Genomic DNA, 18,705 nt, shown 5'->3' with positions numbered 1-18,705 from the left:
GGGAAAGGTGTTCCTGGCTTCTAAGTCTGTCAGGTCTGTACGGGTGTGTGTGTTGTTTTAATATTTCAAGGAGCATCCAAATATAAATACCCCTGTGGAGGGTCTTGCTTTTAAAAAAAACCTGAAAAATGGTGCCATGCCCCTAGCACCACCATTTAATCATAAAAAAGTTAGAATCAAGTTGATGTATTTTGAAAAACAAGACAAATGCCTCCCAAAATAGAGTGTCCCACGATACCTGTGGCCACACGCTGCACGAAACCTCCACCTTTGTCTTCTGATAACACAGGCAGAGAGGTAGACAGATAGTCAGATTCTGAGTTTAGCATGAGGTGCATGGTGAACTGGGCAACATATGGAGCACAGACGGTAAATTTACAGATATCAAGAATGTTCAGAAAGCAGGTGTCCTTCAGACTGAAGCAACCATAACATTAGTAGAAAGACAGAGAGCTACAGAGGGAGGAACTGGAAAAAAAGGAGAAGAAAAGGGAAAGGAAAGTGAGATATTCAGCTATTCCAGTGTGTGTGCATCTGGAAGCAGTTCCCACTTATTTCTAACTCCTCTTTTCACCTATTAAACTCACATCCCACAGTGTCTGTGCTCAGTAGTAAGTCAATATGTGTAAACAAACAAACTGCCACCAACCCAGTAAATTTTCACATTTTAACATCTGAACCAACAATAATACAACATGTCAAAGCACATTATACAGTTACAGTTTTTATATTATCTAAATATCTAAGTATTACATTATATTATTGATTACACCATGAATTTCACTATAATTTAACTGAAAACCAGTTTAGACACTATTCCTGGTGGTGTAATACTGCCCTCTACAGGAAATAGAATAAAACGCAACTTTTAGAGGAGTTAAAATTTATTATCACTACATACATAAATTTGTGCCATTAAAACAGGTGAACAGTTACTTCTTCCATATGATTTAATGTATTAATTTGCTACATGACAACACATAGTAGATAATAGTAATTTGTAATTCCATACATGAATACTGACAACATGGCCATTATAACTGATTGTACCTCAGGGGCTATTATCATCATCTAACAATGTTAAATCTGCACTGATATCATAAAAGGTTTACAGTGGTGTGTGAGGATAGCTGCAGTGAATTTTATAACAAGGAAAAAGGCAGTTTTCTATCAGTGTGAGAACAAGGCAGCTTGTGAGCTGTGACGACAAACAGTTAAAGTCCAACACAGCATTTAGGGATGTGACTACAAAATAAAACCATACTGTATAATTAAAGTGTTTGGGATTTGGATATTAGTGTAATAATATCTTCCTCAGGTGTAAGTGACCCTCTGGTATATTCAGATGCCAGAGATCAATGGTGATAATTCGGCACTTAAGTGTTGAGTGTTGCAGCAGAAAGGAAATTGCATTGCTATATTCATATGAAAGGCATCTTTGAGGCAAATAGAGGTGAAGTTGACCATAATGATGCATCACTGAGAAGAAAAAAGAAAGAGCCTACATATTTTATGTTGAGCAGCCACTTCGTCAGGATATTTCTAGCTATTTTAGGATGAGTTTGAAAAGGTGGAGTGTAGCTGAAATACAAAGACTGTGAATGTGAATAAACAACTTGTATTTGGAATAAATGCATTAGCATGAAGCTCAGCTGCACAAGTTCTGTACAGTATAAGTTTCACAATGCTGCCCTAAGACTGCCAAATAGGTAACAGATATTCAATGCACGTCCACTTTACACTAGATTATAACTGTAACAGAGTTTCCAATGAGCGTTATGTTCTTGGCAAAACTGTGCATTCAAAGAATTTAGGTTTAACGTGTCAAACACTGCATAATGAGTTGGTTTTTGGTCCGTGCTGCAAAGAGAACTGACTGTCTCTGAGAATAAGAGAGGAAAGAATCTGGGTATAATTAGAATAACAGGTAGGAAAAATGTCATACAATCGAATGAGTTTAATTGTCAAAAGTAGTAAATGGAAGGGGAGTGAGGAGGAAGAATGAGTGTGCACAGACATTAAACAAGGCCTGTAGGAGGAAAGTGAGAGGTTTTTAGTGTAGGATCTCAATGAGGAGGCGTTTAAAGTCTCCACCACACTCAGAATCCAGGGCATCTTTCAGGGTACCATCATACTTCTCCAGGTACATGTCCTTCACCGTCTCCAGGTCAATCTGTGGATTAGCAACATAACACTGCAGTCACAACAAAATCCCTTTGTTTATTTTTTTGTCTTTGGAATTAGTTATTATGTGGTCAAAAATTACTTTTAGAGCACAATTTAAGACCAAAATCACATTTGGTAATTAATCTGAAATTAAAATCATAAATGGCTTGCCTCAGAACGGCCTACAATGATGCGAATGAGTGTGTCCTCATCAGTGCCCAGTCCCTTCATGGCAGCATTAAGGCGTCGTGCAAAATAAAGTTGTGGGTTCTTAGCACACCTGACTATAAATCACACACATCAAAAGGCAGGATATGTCATGAGGGGAACTGGGGAATTGATCTGATGAAATATCAATGAAAGATCCTCTTATGACCTACCCAGAGTAATGTAGCAGTCCTTCAGAGTTCCTGTTGCCTCTGCATCAATGGTGTCCAAAATATCAGTTCCCGATATCTACAGAACGATATGTTAATGCATGAATAAATATCAACAAAGATAAAAACCTATATCTTGCTAAAGCAGCTTTTATTGTAGAAGTCAGTGTAGTCCTTACCGACTCATAAGCCTTAAAGGTGGCCTGAAGCTGCATGTAGTTCCTGTGTGTCAGGATGTAGGTGAAGGTCGACTCATCTGTGCCAAACCTGCCTTCTCCCGCCTGTTTCAGTTTTCATAAAGATCGACGAACATGCGTAATGATTACAAAAATAATAACATCTATATTTGGGAATATTTGTCATAGAATATATGTGTCTTGGAACATACGTCTTACTATTAGACGCAGTAATGTAAGTGCTCAGCAATAACCAGTTGAACCTGTCAGTAACAATAATGTTGAACTCAAGGTAATTGTTGGCACCTACTTATATGAGCCTGGCGAGTACAGAAATTACAGATACTATTATAAAACTAAGAGGCAACTTGTAATGAACCGTAATTATCTTTTTTTGAGTTTGAGATTTGAGAGTGAGATTTACCAGTAGTCTTGTTTGCTCAATCATGCTTAAATATCTAAATTAAGGATGTTGTTTAACCCAAACTATGGGTAAGGGCTCTATTTTGAAGCAATTATGCTGCTCACATTTCATCTGCAAATGTACCTCAAACAAAGATGTGGCATCCTGTTCAGCTAAACCCTCATCCACCTCATAGCCTTCATCCCTGCTTGCCTGTAGAAAAAGTGGGATACAGGAGAAAGATGTTGGGGGAGGAGGAAGAGAAACAGGTTGAGGAAGATAATAGAGAATGAGGAAAATGATTTAGTCAATGGAAGAAAGGTCAAAGTGGTGGATTATACAAATAACCTTATGCAGGCAATGGAATAACAATCCTCTGCTCCACATTAGTGAGAAACATTCCCAGGTCCTTGAAGTTGTGGCTCTTTAAAACATGAGTCACACTGCATTTGTCTTTTTTTCCAAGCTAAGCAAACAAGAGGAGATGCGGGCAAGGGCACAGAGGCCAGACCATGACAAACAATAATGTGGTGTGTGAACAACATCCCAGGAGGCAAACTGCAGCATGGAGCCTAATTCTAAGATCCATTATCATATGATGGAAAATACTATTCTTCTTCCTTCCCAGACTTCCAACCAACTGTGGCTGAAAATTGTGAACTTCAAGATGCCTAATGTGCTGAATTTATAGCCAGAACGGCCCCCTTGTAACTACCTGAGTAAACCCCAGAAATATGTTTAAATAAAGGCAATAGAGTCAGCACTTACCTGCAGCAGTGACATCAGTAAGTTCCTTACATCTCCACTGGTGTCATCCTCAATGTCTGCCTCCAGGTCACGCTCATGCACTGTAGGGCAGAGCCAAAAGGAAAACATGGCTCACTACACAATGATTCATACCCAGATGTGATACACCCAAGACATTAAATAAAACTGCATGTGCACTTAAGTGACCACACTTTCCAGAATGAGAGGAACATTGAATTGGTAGTTGTTTATACATGACTCAAAACTAACCCTGGGCGTATGCCTCTTTGTAGCTCATGATGTCCTGTAGGGAAAAGAAAGATGAGATTAAGTCAGTTATAAACATTAAAGGAATCAATGTTTATCTGTTATTGATACTTCTAATCATTATGTGCACTATTAAAGTGGTAGGTTGTAGTAAAAAAGCCACAGAGAATCATTACCTCCACATTAGTATTAGAAACCATTTTACTGTCTTTTAGTTTGTTGTTTTGGTTTTACAGCATGTAACTTGTAATTGTCATTGCTGTGTTTATAGCTTGTTTGCTCAAATAGCCAGAAAATATGAACAAATAAACAAACCAAAAATCAGATAATCCAGGTTTAACATCTGCCAACAGAGGAACAGGCTTAAACCAGGGAGGTGGAACAAACGTGCTATAAAGAATTAGGAAATGGAGACAATTGTCTGTAATGGTAATGATTCTGCCTCTTCTCTGAATTTGGAAAGCAACAGAAAATCACAAATATTGTTGGGGGCAATTATGTCCCCAAATTCAACTAAAAAAAAAAAGATGAGCCGTGTAGGCGGATCATTGGTGTGCAGGGTTTTTGCTCATTTTATTGAAGGAAAGCTGAAGTAAAAGAGTGAAAATTTTAAAAAAAGTTGCGCAGGATATACACAGACCTCGTTGGTGGCTGTGCACAGGATCTCTACTAGCACAGCTTCATCTGTGCCCGCCCCCTTCATGGCCTTTCTCAGCTCCTTGGCAAAGTAAATATGGGGAGGGTCCAACATGGCAATGATGGCTTTCTCAAAACTACCTGTCAGCTCCTTCTTCAGGACCTCATCCAACTCCTGAACAAACACAGAAGTGACATGGTGCATGGTGGTAATGTGTGTGGGAGTGTGTGGGTGTACAAGGAATCAGAGAGGAAGGTGGGTGGGTACTTACATCATCATACTTCTCAAAGTAGGCCTGCTTGATTTCCACACGCTGAGCTGCAGAACGATTGGCCAGGATTTGACTGATGGCTTCTTCATCTGTGCCTGGAGAAAAGATGCATGTTAACAGAATATAAGTGGGATACAGACGGACAGACAGGTGATGGCTAACCAACCAGACATAGTAGTGGTGGACAAACAACAGAAGAAAGCTGTAGTGGTAGATGTAGCGATCCCAAGTGATAGCAACATCAGAAAGAAGGAACATGAGAAGCTGGAGAAATACCAAGGGCTTAAAGAAGAGCTAGAAAAGATGTCGAAGGTGAAGGCAACAGTGGTCCCTTGGGGGCTGTGACCCCCCAAACAGATCCCTTCACCTATGTCCTGACACACAGGAACAACATCAGAGCTCTCAGTTCAGAAAACTTTAGTGCTAGGAACAGCTAAGATACTGCGAAGAACCCTCAAACTCCCAGGCTTCTGGTAGATGACTGAGATTGAGGAAGACACACACACACACACCACCCGTAGGGGTGAGAAGGGAAATTATTACAATATATAAACTGACCATCAATAGAATCTGGAGAACTATAGAACAGCCCTGTGTGGCTGAAAGCTGCCATGCACGGATCATTAAATTTTCTGTATTATTATTTATCTATTATTATTTATTTATTATAATTTATCATTGTATTTTAATATAGTTACATACTCCAAGCCAACAGAGGACAACACACCCCAAAGAGCTAATATGTTCGTCCATACTCCCCAAAAAAGCACCCATTCCCAGGCTGGGCTTGGCCTAGCTGGGCCTGGTTGGGCTGTTTCCAGGCCTGCTTTTCAGCCTAAGTCTGCCCCCGAGTTAAAGCATGAAAACTGCCAAGTTTAAGAAAACCTATCATTTAAATCCACTGAGTAACTCACAGTTTTTCACTAGAGACAGCAATGCTCATACTATATGTCTATCAGCTGTTATTATCTCCATGTCAGCACGCCAGCTGAATGGAAAAAGGCAGTAAAATCATCTGAACATGTTGCTTATATAGTGAGGAAAGACACAGATGTGGATTTATTGATTAATGCAGTTAGAGAACTGAATGAAAAAACAACAACATACTCCATAGCCATAAGAGAAAAACAAGCAAAACGTCACACACACTTACCCAAACCTTTACATGCGTTTCTGATAGCCTTGATATCAGCAGTCACATCAAAGTCCTCATATGGGACTATGGTGGGCTAGACAAGAAAAAATGACAGGAAGACTGAAATATAGGCTATGGCTCAGTCAAAACATTTAAGCAAATAAAATTTGCACACACACACACACACACACACACACACACACACTCACACACACACATTCATCCAAAAATTATAATCGTATGTAAAACTACAACGACAAAGCTACAACAGAGCAGATTGAAGGCTGAGGCTTTGGACGGTATTTATTATGGTAGAATACACGCAGGGCAGTTTCTCCTGCAGGAAAAGGGTGCAGCCTGTGTGGCTGCTGAGTCATGGGGCAGCAGCACCAGCAGCTGCCTCCTGTCCTCGCCCACCCTCCGTTTAGCACAATGTGGCCTTATTGATGTGCGTCTCTGAGAAATTCTTCGCTGCTGCGGCCTCCTCGGTCCGGAAAGACACACTTTGTGCAACTTAACTGCGCAAATTCAGCTTCTCGGTGCAGTTCAGAGACAGTCTGCACAAAAGCGCAGGCTTTTAGTCTCTGAAGCAAATTTTAAAAAACTGTGTTATTGTTTCTGGTGCGTCTGTCGTACTCAGTACTCAGGTGCTGCTTGTTTTTTCTTTTTAATTTGTTTATCTATTTATTATATATATATATATCTTTTTTTGCTCGACCTTGTTAAAGTGCGCTTATATTAAAAGTAGAGTTGGAGCTGTAGAAAATCAATTTCTTACCTGTACGTTGCCCATGATATTTAAACGCAGTCTTTGAGTGAGGACGCAGACGATGAAAGATGTGTGCTGTGTTTTGATGTTGTGCTGCGCAGTGTGCTGCTCTGTGGCTGATGTGACGCGTTTCAAGTCAGATCCTCTGGACCTGCAGGGACGCAGCCCTGTCCGGTGCTGCAGGGATGACGTCACCACCGCTTATTCATGGAGCAGGATGGAGCAGGGTGAAGCAGGGTGCTGTTGGAGCTACACCTACTACAGTAAACTCAGGCAACTGGCCCCCAGACTAGTAATAATGACATATATTATTATTGTTATTATTATTATTATTAGGTATTATTATTAGTATATTTATTGTTATTTGTGGCCAGTGATGGAATGTAACAAAGTATATCTATCTTACTCTATTTCTGGAAATATAGACTATAGAATATCCAAATTTCACATCCAATTGAGCAAATCTTGCACTTGAAGTCATCTGTAATATATATATATATATATATATATATATATATGTGTGTGTGTGTGTGTGTGTGTGTGTGTGTGTGTGTGTGTTTATAAATATATAATTGTAGTGAGTAAAAATGTAGCAAGTAAAGGACAACTACCTACTACCTACCTCAAGTTTGTACTTATTAATTTAAGTAGTAAAAGTAGAAATATCATAATGGCAAAATACTAAGAAATGCTGCATTCAAAATCCTAGTTATTTAAAGGGGTAAGCAGTAAATGCATGTGCTATATATACAATATTTAATCTTTTTTATTAATATTTAATATTTTGTGAAATGCAGGAAAACATAGAGAAGCATACAGTGAAAACAGGCAAGAAAAGCACCTCAGATCTACACGTGACTTCAAGTACTCAAGTTTTAAATTTTACCACTGTCTAATCTAGTTATGAAGAAGTGCTTGAAAGTATGACCCATTTTGCACTCCAAATCAAACTTTGGTCTACAACCATGATTTTCATTCTCCATGTGATGGCAGTGTTGTACCTGCTAAAAAGGTTCATAGAAACCTAAAAACATTAGTTGAACTGGAAGTGTGGTAGACACAGTCAGCTGTTTTGAAACTAAAAGAATCCAGAACTTGGTTTTCTAAATTGAAAAATTTACAGTCCTTAAGCAAACTGAGAGGAAAATCAGCAATGGGTTTTTTTTTATATATATAAATATTTAATTCAGAGTTGAGAACAGGGCATTTACTGTATTTACATGCAACACAATATGAATGTACAATACAAATATTCCCATGTGGATGCTACAGCAGTTTGTACCTTTAGGAGCAACATTACACAGTATAGCATTCATAAAATACATTTAGTGGGCCTCTAACCATCTGATAAAAAAGCTTGTGAAAATTAAGAGTGGTTGGCCATGTATATTTATCAAATCTTTCACTCTCTGGATGCTTGGTGTGAAAGCTTGATGAGTATATGAAAAACCTATTCTATCCTTAAACAGGAAGGGAAAATGCTTGATAAATACATGGCATCTGACATCTATATTTGACTATTCCACGTGCTCCCTCTTTACATATTTCATTATATATGCAATATATTGGGATGCCTTTAAGTGCATTTTAGTGTATCATGGCCCCTTGTACTTTCACTGTCATGCACACACAAACCATAATGAAGCTGAACTGACTACCGTGTGTGACTGCATCGCGTGAGGCGTCAGCAGTGGGTGGCTGATCACAGGACAGAAAGGCTGTTGTTGTTGTTGCAGCTGACGGTGAATTACTCATTTTCTGTCAGCGAGAAAGCAGTAAAATAAAAGGCTTTGGTCGTGCATGGTTGTGGTTTTAGCAATTTAATATGTGCAAAGATTTTGGAGGAAGGTGCATTGAGGCGGGTGTAAAGTGGGAAACTAAGTGAAAAATGCATTATTCACATCATCCGCTCTAGTCAGGCTTGGTTTTAGTACTTGAATGACTTCATCTCATTTTTTTTTATACATGTGGAGATAGTACACCCTGTGACGCAAGAGTGCTTTTCAAACATTGGATATCGGGACTAGACTATAGGGTAAACAGTAAATAAATAAACATAAATAAACAGGACGGACAGGCTCAGGGACATACTGTATTAGTACTGCTCAACTGTAACTGCAAGCCATTTGAAATAGGTTTGTACATCAGTGATAGCAATGCACAAAGTTTCAAAAGTATCATGGAGACAAATAGCATAGCGACAACATCAAAAGTTCCACTGTCATATCTGAGTACAACTTGACCAATAAACAGTTATTGGATGCTTGATACAGTAGTTTGCCACATGCGATAGCTTTCAGAAAAATAAAATGAATGTTAAGAAGTTTTACAGAAGCATACAATTTTCCTAGGTTTGCTGTACTATTAATTAAACAGACTGCCTTTCTACCATGAATTTTAAATTTGGCTTAAAGTTGAGAAATCACAGCTGTTTCCGAGGCTTTGGTCCAACTTCTTAAATCAAACATCCTAATTTTCCATAGGTCTTTTCTTCCTCTGTCTTGTTTCTACCATCAGCAGCTGATACAGTAAGTCTCCACTGGCTCTTTGCAAATGTAGGATATCATCAGTGTAACATACATTAATATTCAATGGAGCATTTACAGTTTGTCACAAATGATTGTCTGATCTGTTGTTAAGTAAATTCCATTTACAAACCACCTTGATGTACTCAGTGTGGTCAGACACACATACAATGTAACTTTGACAAATGTGTGAGCAAACTAAACCTGCAAGCGAACTAAAGTGACTTGGCTGCATTAACTGTCATGTACAGTAACAATGAGTAGTTTTCTAGGTTTAAAATCTTTTTTCATTTAGGTCACCCAGAGAAAAAAAACATTCTTATGAGAAATGCAATCTTTATCATTTAGTTTCTTTGCCTTGTCCACTGTGTTATCACTGTGTGAATACAAAAAAACACATATAGTCATCACACCAGTCATCATGCCCTCTCACCAGAACCTTGGTCCTGAAAGTCCCAGGGGCAAACATCAGCCATGTTTGCCCCGTGGATGACTGCAGGCTTGTAACTAGTACTCAAAGGGCCCTCCTTCTTCCTCTCTAGTGAAGGTTTAGTTTTCTGAGCAGAGCTGGTGTGTGAGGACTTGGTTTCCTGGGAGAAAACCTCTGCCCTCCTAACCTCTGTCACCTCTGGGTCTCTGGTGGAGCTCCTCCGCCGCTCAGAAACTGGCCCGCTGCACTCTGATGACTGGCTAACCCGTCTCCTCTCTGATGGAGGCTTGCTGGAAGAGCTGCGCCTCTCTCTGCTTTTCTCCCTCCCTTTCTCCTTCTCTGCCTTGTGGTTGGACGAACAGGAGCCTTTCCGTTTCTTCTTGTGTGTGGTGGGACTGTTACAGGGCTTCTCCTGCTTGGGTGAGGGCGGGCTGTTGTAATCCCATGAGGTGATCTCCACCATCAGTGAGGGAGGCTGTAAAAGGCTCCCTGTAGACTTGGAGTGGTCTGAATGGAGCCCCTTGGGTTTCCCGTCAGTGGGTGTGACGCTTTTCTTACGCCTGATCCTGTCTGGAGAGATGGAATCAGATTCTCCTCCCAGCATGGGCTGATCATCGAACTCCCAGGGACACACGTCCGGCTTGAGAGGGAGAGGTGACCTGGGTGAACGAGATTTCCGTATTTCCCTGCCTTCCTCCCTTTCTCCTGCTTTATCTTTGGAGCGCCGTCTGTTGGAAGGGGACTGTCCTGTTTTCTGCCTCTGCTGGGATCGACTCCCTTTGGTGATTCCGGAGCTGCTGCCTCTCCGGCCTGAGGTGGTTTCCCCAGGAACGATGGAAACATGTTTCTGGGTCTTTGCTTCAGTAGGAGTCTGAGGTTCCTCCAGCTCCCAGGGACAAACCTCAGAAACATCGTAAAGGTTCCTGCCAGTCTCTGAACAAATGGACGGCTGGCTGCCACTCACCTGTTACAATCAAGCCAGAAAATAACTTTAGACTAAACATTTTCATTTTAAGTCTCTTTGTTTACTTTCAACTAGAAGCAGATTCAGCTAAATCAATCATTGCATGTGTTAATATGAAATGATCAGAGAGCTAACTAGGATGCAACTAATAATTATTATCACCATCAAATAATTTTTGTTTAAATAAATATAAAAAATGCTGAATTTAACACGTTTTGCCTGTCCAATAAAATCTTAAACCCTGGTCCAGTTAGCAGCTTTATCTTAACCTCTCAACCACCACCTCATGATCTTCATGTGGATGGAGGTTTCTCATTTGTCATGACTTGACATAAATACAGACTGGCTTTAGGTGTTTTATCATCTTACTGTTTTTCCTGTTTACATGTAATATCGTACACCACTCCAGTTCTCCTCTCAGAGGGGTCCTTGTCTTCAGGGTGTATTGAGCCTGGAGATATGTACTGCACCACCTATGGTTCTCCTCAGCTCGACCGATTGTTTTGGCTTCTTTCAGCTTATTGTTTTGGTTTAATGCAAGTTGTTTTCAGTCTCTCTTATCAGTGTTGTTTACAGCAGCAGCAGTCTGTTGTTAGAAAGTAGCTGCTAAACACAGTGACACATTTAGCAGTCAACAAGCCAGGTGGGAATGAAATCAGAGAGGAGTGTGAATATTGGGCTTACTCTACTGTTCTGCTTAGGTAAAAGCTGAAAGGTGGACCATGACTTAAGAACTACAGTTTCCATGATAAATATTTCAGTTTTTCCTCAGAAAGTGTTTTATTTGCAAATTCTCACATTTGAGAAAACGGGAAACACAATGTTTGGTATTTTTGTTTTTGATAAATCAGTCATTTAAGGAAGCTGCTGTTGATAAAATCTTTCTTGACGGAGTAACTGATTCATCTACAAATCATAACAGCACTAGAGGTAGAAATAAGGCTTTAATAATCTAGATTTGCAGTGTACTTCAGGATAATCACCTGTTGTTTCATGATGCCCATCTTCATGGGTGTCTTGGAATACTCCACTGACTGGCTGATTATCATTTTCGGGTAATGCTCGGGTGTCTCGTCTACCTCTGACAGCATCTTCCCCTCCTGTCGCTTCACACCCTTTTTACTGGCATCCTCCACACTTTGTGTTTTGTTGGTAAGCCCTGGCATCTTCTCCTTGGCACTGGCTATAACGCTCAGAGACTTCTGCATTATAGAGGTCCGCAGGTGGACAGGTCTCTTCTCATGCGTTAAGTTGTGAGCACTGGCTGATTTCCAGAACAGTGGAACAGACTCAGTGGACTCAGCTGGTTCCAGTCTGGGTGCAGTTGCAGCTGGTTCCAGCTGCTTCTTTGCATGTTTTCGGCCAATGAGGGAACCCAGAAGAGATCCTTCCGCACCACCCCCGACAGAAGCCAATTTGTCTTCTGCAGCAGAGCCAGTCTGGCTAGCAGTTTCCTCCTCCTGGTCACAAACATGATCGTAGCTGAGCGACTTCTTCAAGCCCATGACTTTGTTCTTCAGGGAGTCATCCCGAGGTTTGCCTGAGAGAAGATTAAAAGAATAGAGTTGCTTTAAGTGGAGCAGATGAATAAATTTAAATAACAATGAAGTCTACATTTTTTAACTTTAGTGATGTTTAGACAAATTTTGAATTAAGTATAAATCAAAATTGTATCCAGAGAATGAATTCCAGTGACTTTGGTGATTTCTTTGTCCAATTTTTCATTGGACATCAATTTGAAAAACAGGAGGATTTTCTTGCTGCCTGTGATTCCAGTGGTAATTGAAGACATCGTCACACATACACAGTAAGAAAAACTCAGGTGTAAATAAGAAAATTATTGATATTGGATTCCATTTAGCCATTTGGATTTCAGAGTCAGGGTGATTTGTATGTTGGCTTACTGTCACACAGCCAAGACCTATTGGGTTGCAGAGCCAGTGTTTATTTTGTTATGACAGGACAAAATGTTTGCTGTGAAAAACACCTATGTGACCTCATTACTTCAGTTTTTTCTCTAGTTAGTGCATTTTTCTTAATATTTTTAATGGAACACTAATATTGCAAAAGCATTTACTTATAGCTTACTTCTCTATTTTGTAAACTGTTGAAAGGAATGACAAAATTAGACAGAAATACAGAACAAAAGTTGGTCACATTTTGAAGGAGGAATTTATGTTTGCAGAAAATACAAAGTCAGTTTTTAAAAATGCATACAGTTTCACAGTCCGCAGGCTTCAACTCATCCAACAACTCAGTCATGTACCTCCTCATTTCCAAGGTGAAACGCGGTGATAACTCCTCTTAATTTCCATGGTGCTGCTATCACTTGCCTGAATTAAACAAGTGGAACAAGGGTCTTACCGTGGTGACTCGGTTCAAACTGGTTTCTCCTCAAGCTGCTGCGGTTGCTGCCATGGTCACTGCTATCCTCCCGACTGCACTGGCGGTGTATGTGCATGGTCTCAGGGATCTCAGTTAACCGCTTCATCAAGGAGCGACCCAGGCCTTTCTTGGAGTTGCGCTTCTTTTGCAGATGAGGGTTATTGGCGAGCATCTTCTTATGTTTGTAGACTTCCAGCTGGGCGTACAACTTCTTCAACTCATCCTTAAATAGTAATGTGTTGACCTTAAATTATATTTAACTATTTCAACTTCCATGCTAAAAGAGACAGATCTACAGTAGTAGGTCAAAAATAAATTCTTGACATACCTGGTTGCTTAAGCAATTTACTAGATTGTATGTTAGCTTAATATGTTTGTCTAGACAGAAAATTATTCCTAATTATTAAAAACATCAATATTTAGAACCTAGTGTGACCTGTCTTACAAACATTTGTCTCCTGTGGGGCACCCGTTAGTGCTAGCTTAAGGCATTGGCAGGATTAAAGCATACATATTTAGACTTGATATCTTGGCATGCTTATAAATACTACTTCACCCTTATATCTTCAGGGTCCAGGCTGTGCTCGCTCCAGGCTGAGGTGATGCTGTTGTTGAGGTAAGAGCCAGATCTGCCCATGTCTAGCTCTTCCTCGTAGGCCTCTGTGGCAATATCATCCCTGGCCTGAGTCCCTTTGGAAAGGAACTAACACAGATGGAGAGCCAGGGTAAATAATCACTGATGGTGAAGGCGGAAAAGATGATAGAAAATTGGGAATGTAATATCCATCCATTATCTATACCCGCTTTTTCCTGTTTAGGGGAAAATGTAATATCTGCTTGCAAAATATGGAATTTATTCATGGATGTGTTTGGTAAACAGGTCATTCTAGGTGGACTGGAGGTGAACATTTTGTCGCAGCAAAATATCTACTGATATGCAGATGAGGACCACTGAAAGAAAAAACAAAACAACACAAAAGAAGTACCGTGGTAAGTTTCTGGGCCACCACATGCCGACACAACAGCTTCAAAGTGCCTGTTGATTGATGTGTCTGAACACCATGACATGTTCCCTTTTTTGGTGTTTGATGATGTTGTTGGAGAGCACAGTATATGATTCACATCATTTTCATACTTATCAAAAAGCGCTCACACTGGGAGAGAAATGACTACAGGTACTGAACTGAACTAAAAGTTGAACCAAATAAACGCTGTACTTTACTTTAATCTATGCAACTATGCAAATTGCATATAACAAATTTAATTTTATGCATTGTTTGCAGGCATTAATGTCCTCCTCGCTTAGGTTCCTAATTACAGAATCAAAAAGCGAGGTGAGGTCACACTATTACAATAACACAAGAAGTTCAAAATGATCTGTACAGATCATTAAAATTTGATTTTGACTTAATTGACCAAAATATTTAGCTTTGCATGAACATCAAATATATACTCAAATATTTAGCCCGGATTCAGGAACAGACGCTGTGTGAGATTTACATCCTCCCATTGTGCTTAATTATCCCAGTGCACTCAACTGACTTGCACTTCTGAGGTGCCTAATTGAGAAAGAATGAAAGAAGAGAGAGCACTGATGTAGTAATGCATTTCTCACACAGCAGGAGAATTAAATGTTTTCCATCAGACTTGAGAGATTAAACATAAAGACACCCGCAGGGGTTCTTAGCTAAATTACAATAACCACTAACACAGTTTGAATGAATTTAAGGTAAGGGCAGCAAATGTGCCTGTGTATGTTTGTGTGTGTACATCACTAATATCAAATGAACTTACTGTACCATGATTAATTAACTGAAAGAAACCATTATGATCTGTTTGTATTGAATTTAGCCTTCATTACAAACTTCTTCTTCTTTGTTTTTGATCAGTTACTGTACATCCTTGAATGTGTGGGATTATATTTGTGCCTAACTTCAGAGCAAACAATGATAAATTGCCACTGATGGCCCCTAGAAGATGGTGCCAAAAAATCTTGACTCTTAAATTAAAAAAGCATCAAATTCTCTATAGAAACACTAAGTAATTTAGTCTTTCTACAAGTCATTATGGTCTCAGTTGCTTAATTCAGACACTCTAATTAGTGAACTGGAAGTTATTTCTCCATTTTAGGCTCTCCATTTGTTGTGTGGCTGTTGACTCATGGATTTGCTCCTGGACTCATGAGAAGTTAAACCTTTGGCGTTCCTGTTACATAACGAATGCAAACAGAGTAAAAAGTAATGAAGTAATTTTTTCTGTGCACACAGTTGTACTGTGGATATAAGTTACACTGATACAAAACTCATTCAATTTAATGTTACCTAATTGTGATACCTGCTCAGAATACTTTGGCTAACTTAAGTAATGTTAGAATTAAATTGGCTTGTAAAGTACATTTCTCTTATATAATCTACCGCTAGTTAAATAAGATACAGTAGCAGTAGTATTCAATTTGTGGTGCACATAAGCCATTTATATGCAGCCGAGTATGTAGTTAAATGGCATCTGGTTTGTCTCAAGCTTAGATTTGCAAAGACAGCACCCTGAACTCTTTATTGGGACAGTCCTCGCTCCAAGCATAAGCTGCAGCTCCCGTTACTCCACTCGTCCTACTGTGTCTAATTTTTTTTAAATATTGTCTCTAGCTGTTTTTCAAATAAGTACACAGTAATATCCTCTTTCATTTAGCTTCACTCATTTGCACATTCTTAAATTCCTGCTTTGTGGGCTTTCCTACCCTTGAACACATGTTCAAAGCCAGTTTATGTGGAAAGATAGTGAAAACACAATTTAAAAGTATCCAGCCGTATCTGCTTGTCCAAATTAAATCCTCCTCTGCATGTTAATCATTTCTCTACAAAGTAGTGATTTAAGTATTAAATGCAAAGACACTTGTTTTTTTTTAGTAAAATGTGTTGTGACTGATATATTAATATTATTATATATATGACATTATGTACAATATACAGTATCAATGGTATTTTTTAAAGCAGATGAAACAATCAGCGTAAACAGCATTTTAATTTGTAAAGTAATAAGTGACTCAAAACTTTAAATCTATTTGGTCATTTTCAACCACTGACCTACAGGCGAGTAAACTAATAAGTAATAATAACTGTTACCTTAGGGACAAGCAGCAGGCCCAGAGTCACAGTCACCGTCAGATGAGTGTGAGCAAAGAACAACATGAGCATCCAGTCAGGGTGTAATCCTGGCACCAGGGAGAACCTGCAGGAAAACATCAGCAGGAGACAGTCTTTCCTGAAGGCCTTTTGAACTGACTACAAATACAGAAAAAAAGCTTCCTTAGTGAATTTCTGGATGAGGATAACAAGTTAAATGTACCACACACCAGAGGCGATCTCAAACCAGAAAAAAAAATGCAGTTGCATAAGAACAGTACTGTGTGAAAATGATAAAAGTACCAATTCACTGAAACCAGATGTCTGCTTTGGAAATTCAATCTGTAGAGTTTATGAGACATTTGTTCACCTAAACATGGTTTTGAGGGGAGTGCAGTTATTTTGAATTGAAGGAAAACGTATTTTGAATGCCTTGCAACCAGAGTAGATGCTAAGATTTATACCTGACACTACAAGATCTATATGTTTTTCTATGACGCCTTGCATTGTATTCTATATTGATGGATGAATTGAAGCATGCAAGTCTGCTGTGAAATGCTCGTGTAATTCCTCCTCTAATGCCTTTGAAATTCTGTCTGCATCGCTATTTTCTCTGGTAAACTCTCATTTTTAGATGGTTATTGATTATGCCATTTATAGCGTGTACCACTTTTTCTCTGCTCAGACTTTGTGCAGCCTAGGGGTCTGCAATCTGAGAATCACTGGTTTAACTTAATCAGAGACCAGGTTAACCCAAGACCTTCTGCTGCAAGTCATTATACTCTTCTGTTTCTCCCCTTATCCTCTGTCACCTACTCTCAACTATCAAAGTAAAAACAAAAATGCCCAAAAAGTTGCTAAAATTGCCTGTTGATTTTCTGATCGCTCATCATGTGAGGGTTTTAAACAATGATACCCCTTCTTAACTCCACATAATGCCCCATGCTTCCACATTAGTGAGCATGTAATTCAGGCACATAACTGGTACAAACTACTGTGAATGATGTGGCATTTCTTATTCCATTCAGGTTTAAGGCTATGACAATATCATGATCCTGAATCACCTGGAACAGTCCGTTAGACTTTACATTATTATCAGTTTGTCCCTCAGAAATTTGTCTGTTCCAGTTGTGTTTCCGTCTGTTTGCATCTGTACAGTTTGGCTGTTTGTAACGTGTAGATTCATGATGCATATGGTGTGTAGTACAGCTGGTCTTGCTGCCTACAGATTAGTTCTGTGACAGATGTACCCTATATATTCAACATCCTGCTAACATTGTGATGACATGTGTGTACCCTGCGTCTTGAACAGTGTGTTGGTACAGATAATGGATGTTAAGTAGAATGTAAACTCATGGGATTTTGAATATCCTGCCCTTCATTCACTGCCACATTACTTTAAAATAATGTATTTTTTTTTAACTTGTAAAGTGTGGCTTGGCTGCATATATTTGTGTTATGTTGAGCCACACAAGCCCGATCACAGTTTGGGATCCTCTGACACTGTTTTTTACAGAAGAGAGAAAAGATATTTCTTTCTGTCACCATCGGCAACACCAAATCTAATAATTTCGCACAAAGGAATTGTGTCCTATTTCTGTCACCACTGCTTCAATCCTGACATGTGAAGTATCCACGTCAAGGCTCACAGCATCAACTTTAGTTTAGTTTTGTGGTTCCTCTTAAAAGCTTCATGTCATCATTGCTATTATTGTAGTTCTTTTAAATCATAGTTCGTATTGTATTCACAGGGACAAGAGCAGGTAATTGGTCCAATTATTGCTGGAGAATGTGAAAAGTACACAAAAGCCTAAATGGGATCTAACAAGTAGCTGCATTCAGGCACCAATTTTCCATAGCCAGTCACAAGCAGACACCATGACAAATACACCACTGCAGTTATATAGAATGTATCAAGCTGAGGTGTTGTATATTTTCTGCAAAGTGTGTTAAAAGATCTTTCTGTGGGTGTGTGTGTGTGTGTATGGTTGGGTAAGGATGATGAAAAACACACACATACTATGCTTTTGGATGTCTAATGTGAATCATGAATGTGAATACGATTATTTAGAGTGATGAAAGAGGACCAACAACCTCCGAGCCACCTTGGAGGATCTCTGATGGATGATGTGGAAACAACTCACAATATATAGAGGTTTCTCTCTCTCTCTCTCTCTCTGTCTCTCTCTCACACACACGTATCCAGCACAAGTCCAGTCTTATCTCTGGACCACAGCAGCAGACAGACTATGTGAGCTCACAAAAAAAGATAAAAAACAAAAATAAAAAAAATGCTAATGTTTCATTCCCTAGCAAGCAGGAACAGTGTGA

The 18,705-nt window shown here is 39.4% G+C and overlaps 2 protein-coding genes across 2 annotated transcripts in view; both read right to left on the bottom strand.

The window, feature by feature from the left end:
- Nucleotides 1–796: 796 nt before the first annotated feature.
- LOC113134272 (annexin A13-like) lies at nt 797–7,096 on the bottom strand. The gene is made up of 11 exons (XM_026313549.1): nt 6,958–7,096; nt 6,198–6,273; nt 5,045–5,139; nt 4,777–4,947; nt 4,140–4,173; nt 3,891–3,970; nt 3,267–3,335; nt 2,723–2,824; nt 2,547–2,622; nt 2,338–2,450; nt 797–2,173 (listed from the first exon to the last, which is right to left on the bottom strand). The coding sequence occupies exons 1-11, from the start codon at nt 6,970–6,972 to the stop codon at nt 2,054–2,056; spliced, it is 951 nt and encodes a 316-aa protein (XP_026169334.1). The 5' UTR covers nt 6,973–7,096; the 3' UTR covers nt 797–2,053.
- A 2,796-nt stretch (nt 7,097–9,892) lies between these two features.
- Nucleotides 9,893–18,705, bottom strand: part of gpr158b (G protein-coupled receptor 158b) — a 52,302-nt gene continuing 43,489 nt past the window's right edge. The window contains exons 9-13 of the mRNA XM_026314147.1: nt 16,375–16,480; nt 13,809–13,955; nt 13,232–13,475; nt 11,851–12,407; nt 9,893–10,867 (exon numbers count right to left, since the gene is read on the bottom strand). Coding sequence (XP_026169932.1) covers nt 9,893–10,867; nt 11,851–12,407; nt 13,232–13,475; nt 13,809–13,955; nt 16,375–16,480 — 2,029 coding nt within the window. The remainder of the gene's footprint in view (nt 10,868–11,850; nt 12,408–13,231; nt 13,476–13,808; nt 13,956–16,374; nt 16,481–18,705) is intronic.

The sequence above is a fragment of the Mastacembelus armatus genome, chromosome 17 (genome assembly GCF_900324485.2).
Source record: "Mastacembelus armatus chromosome 17, fMasArm1.2, whole genome shotgun sequence".
Taxonomy (NCBI): domain Eukaryota; kingdom Metazoa; phylum Chordata; class Actinopteri; order Synbranchiformes; family Mastacembelidae; genus Mastacembelus; species Mastacembelus armatus.
This window is presented reverse-complemented; position numbering and strand designations above follow the sequence as displayed.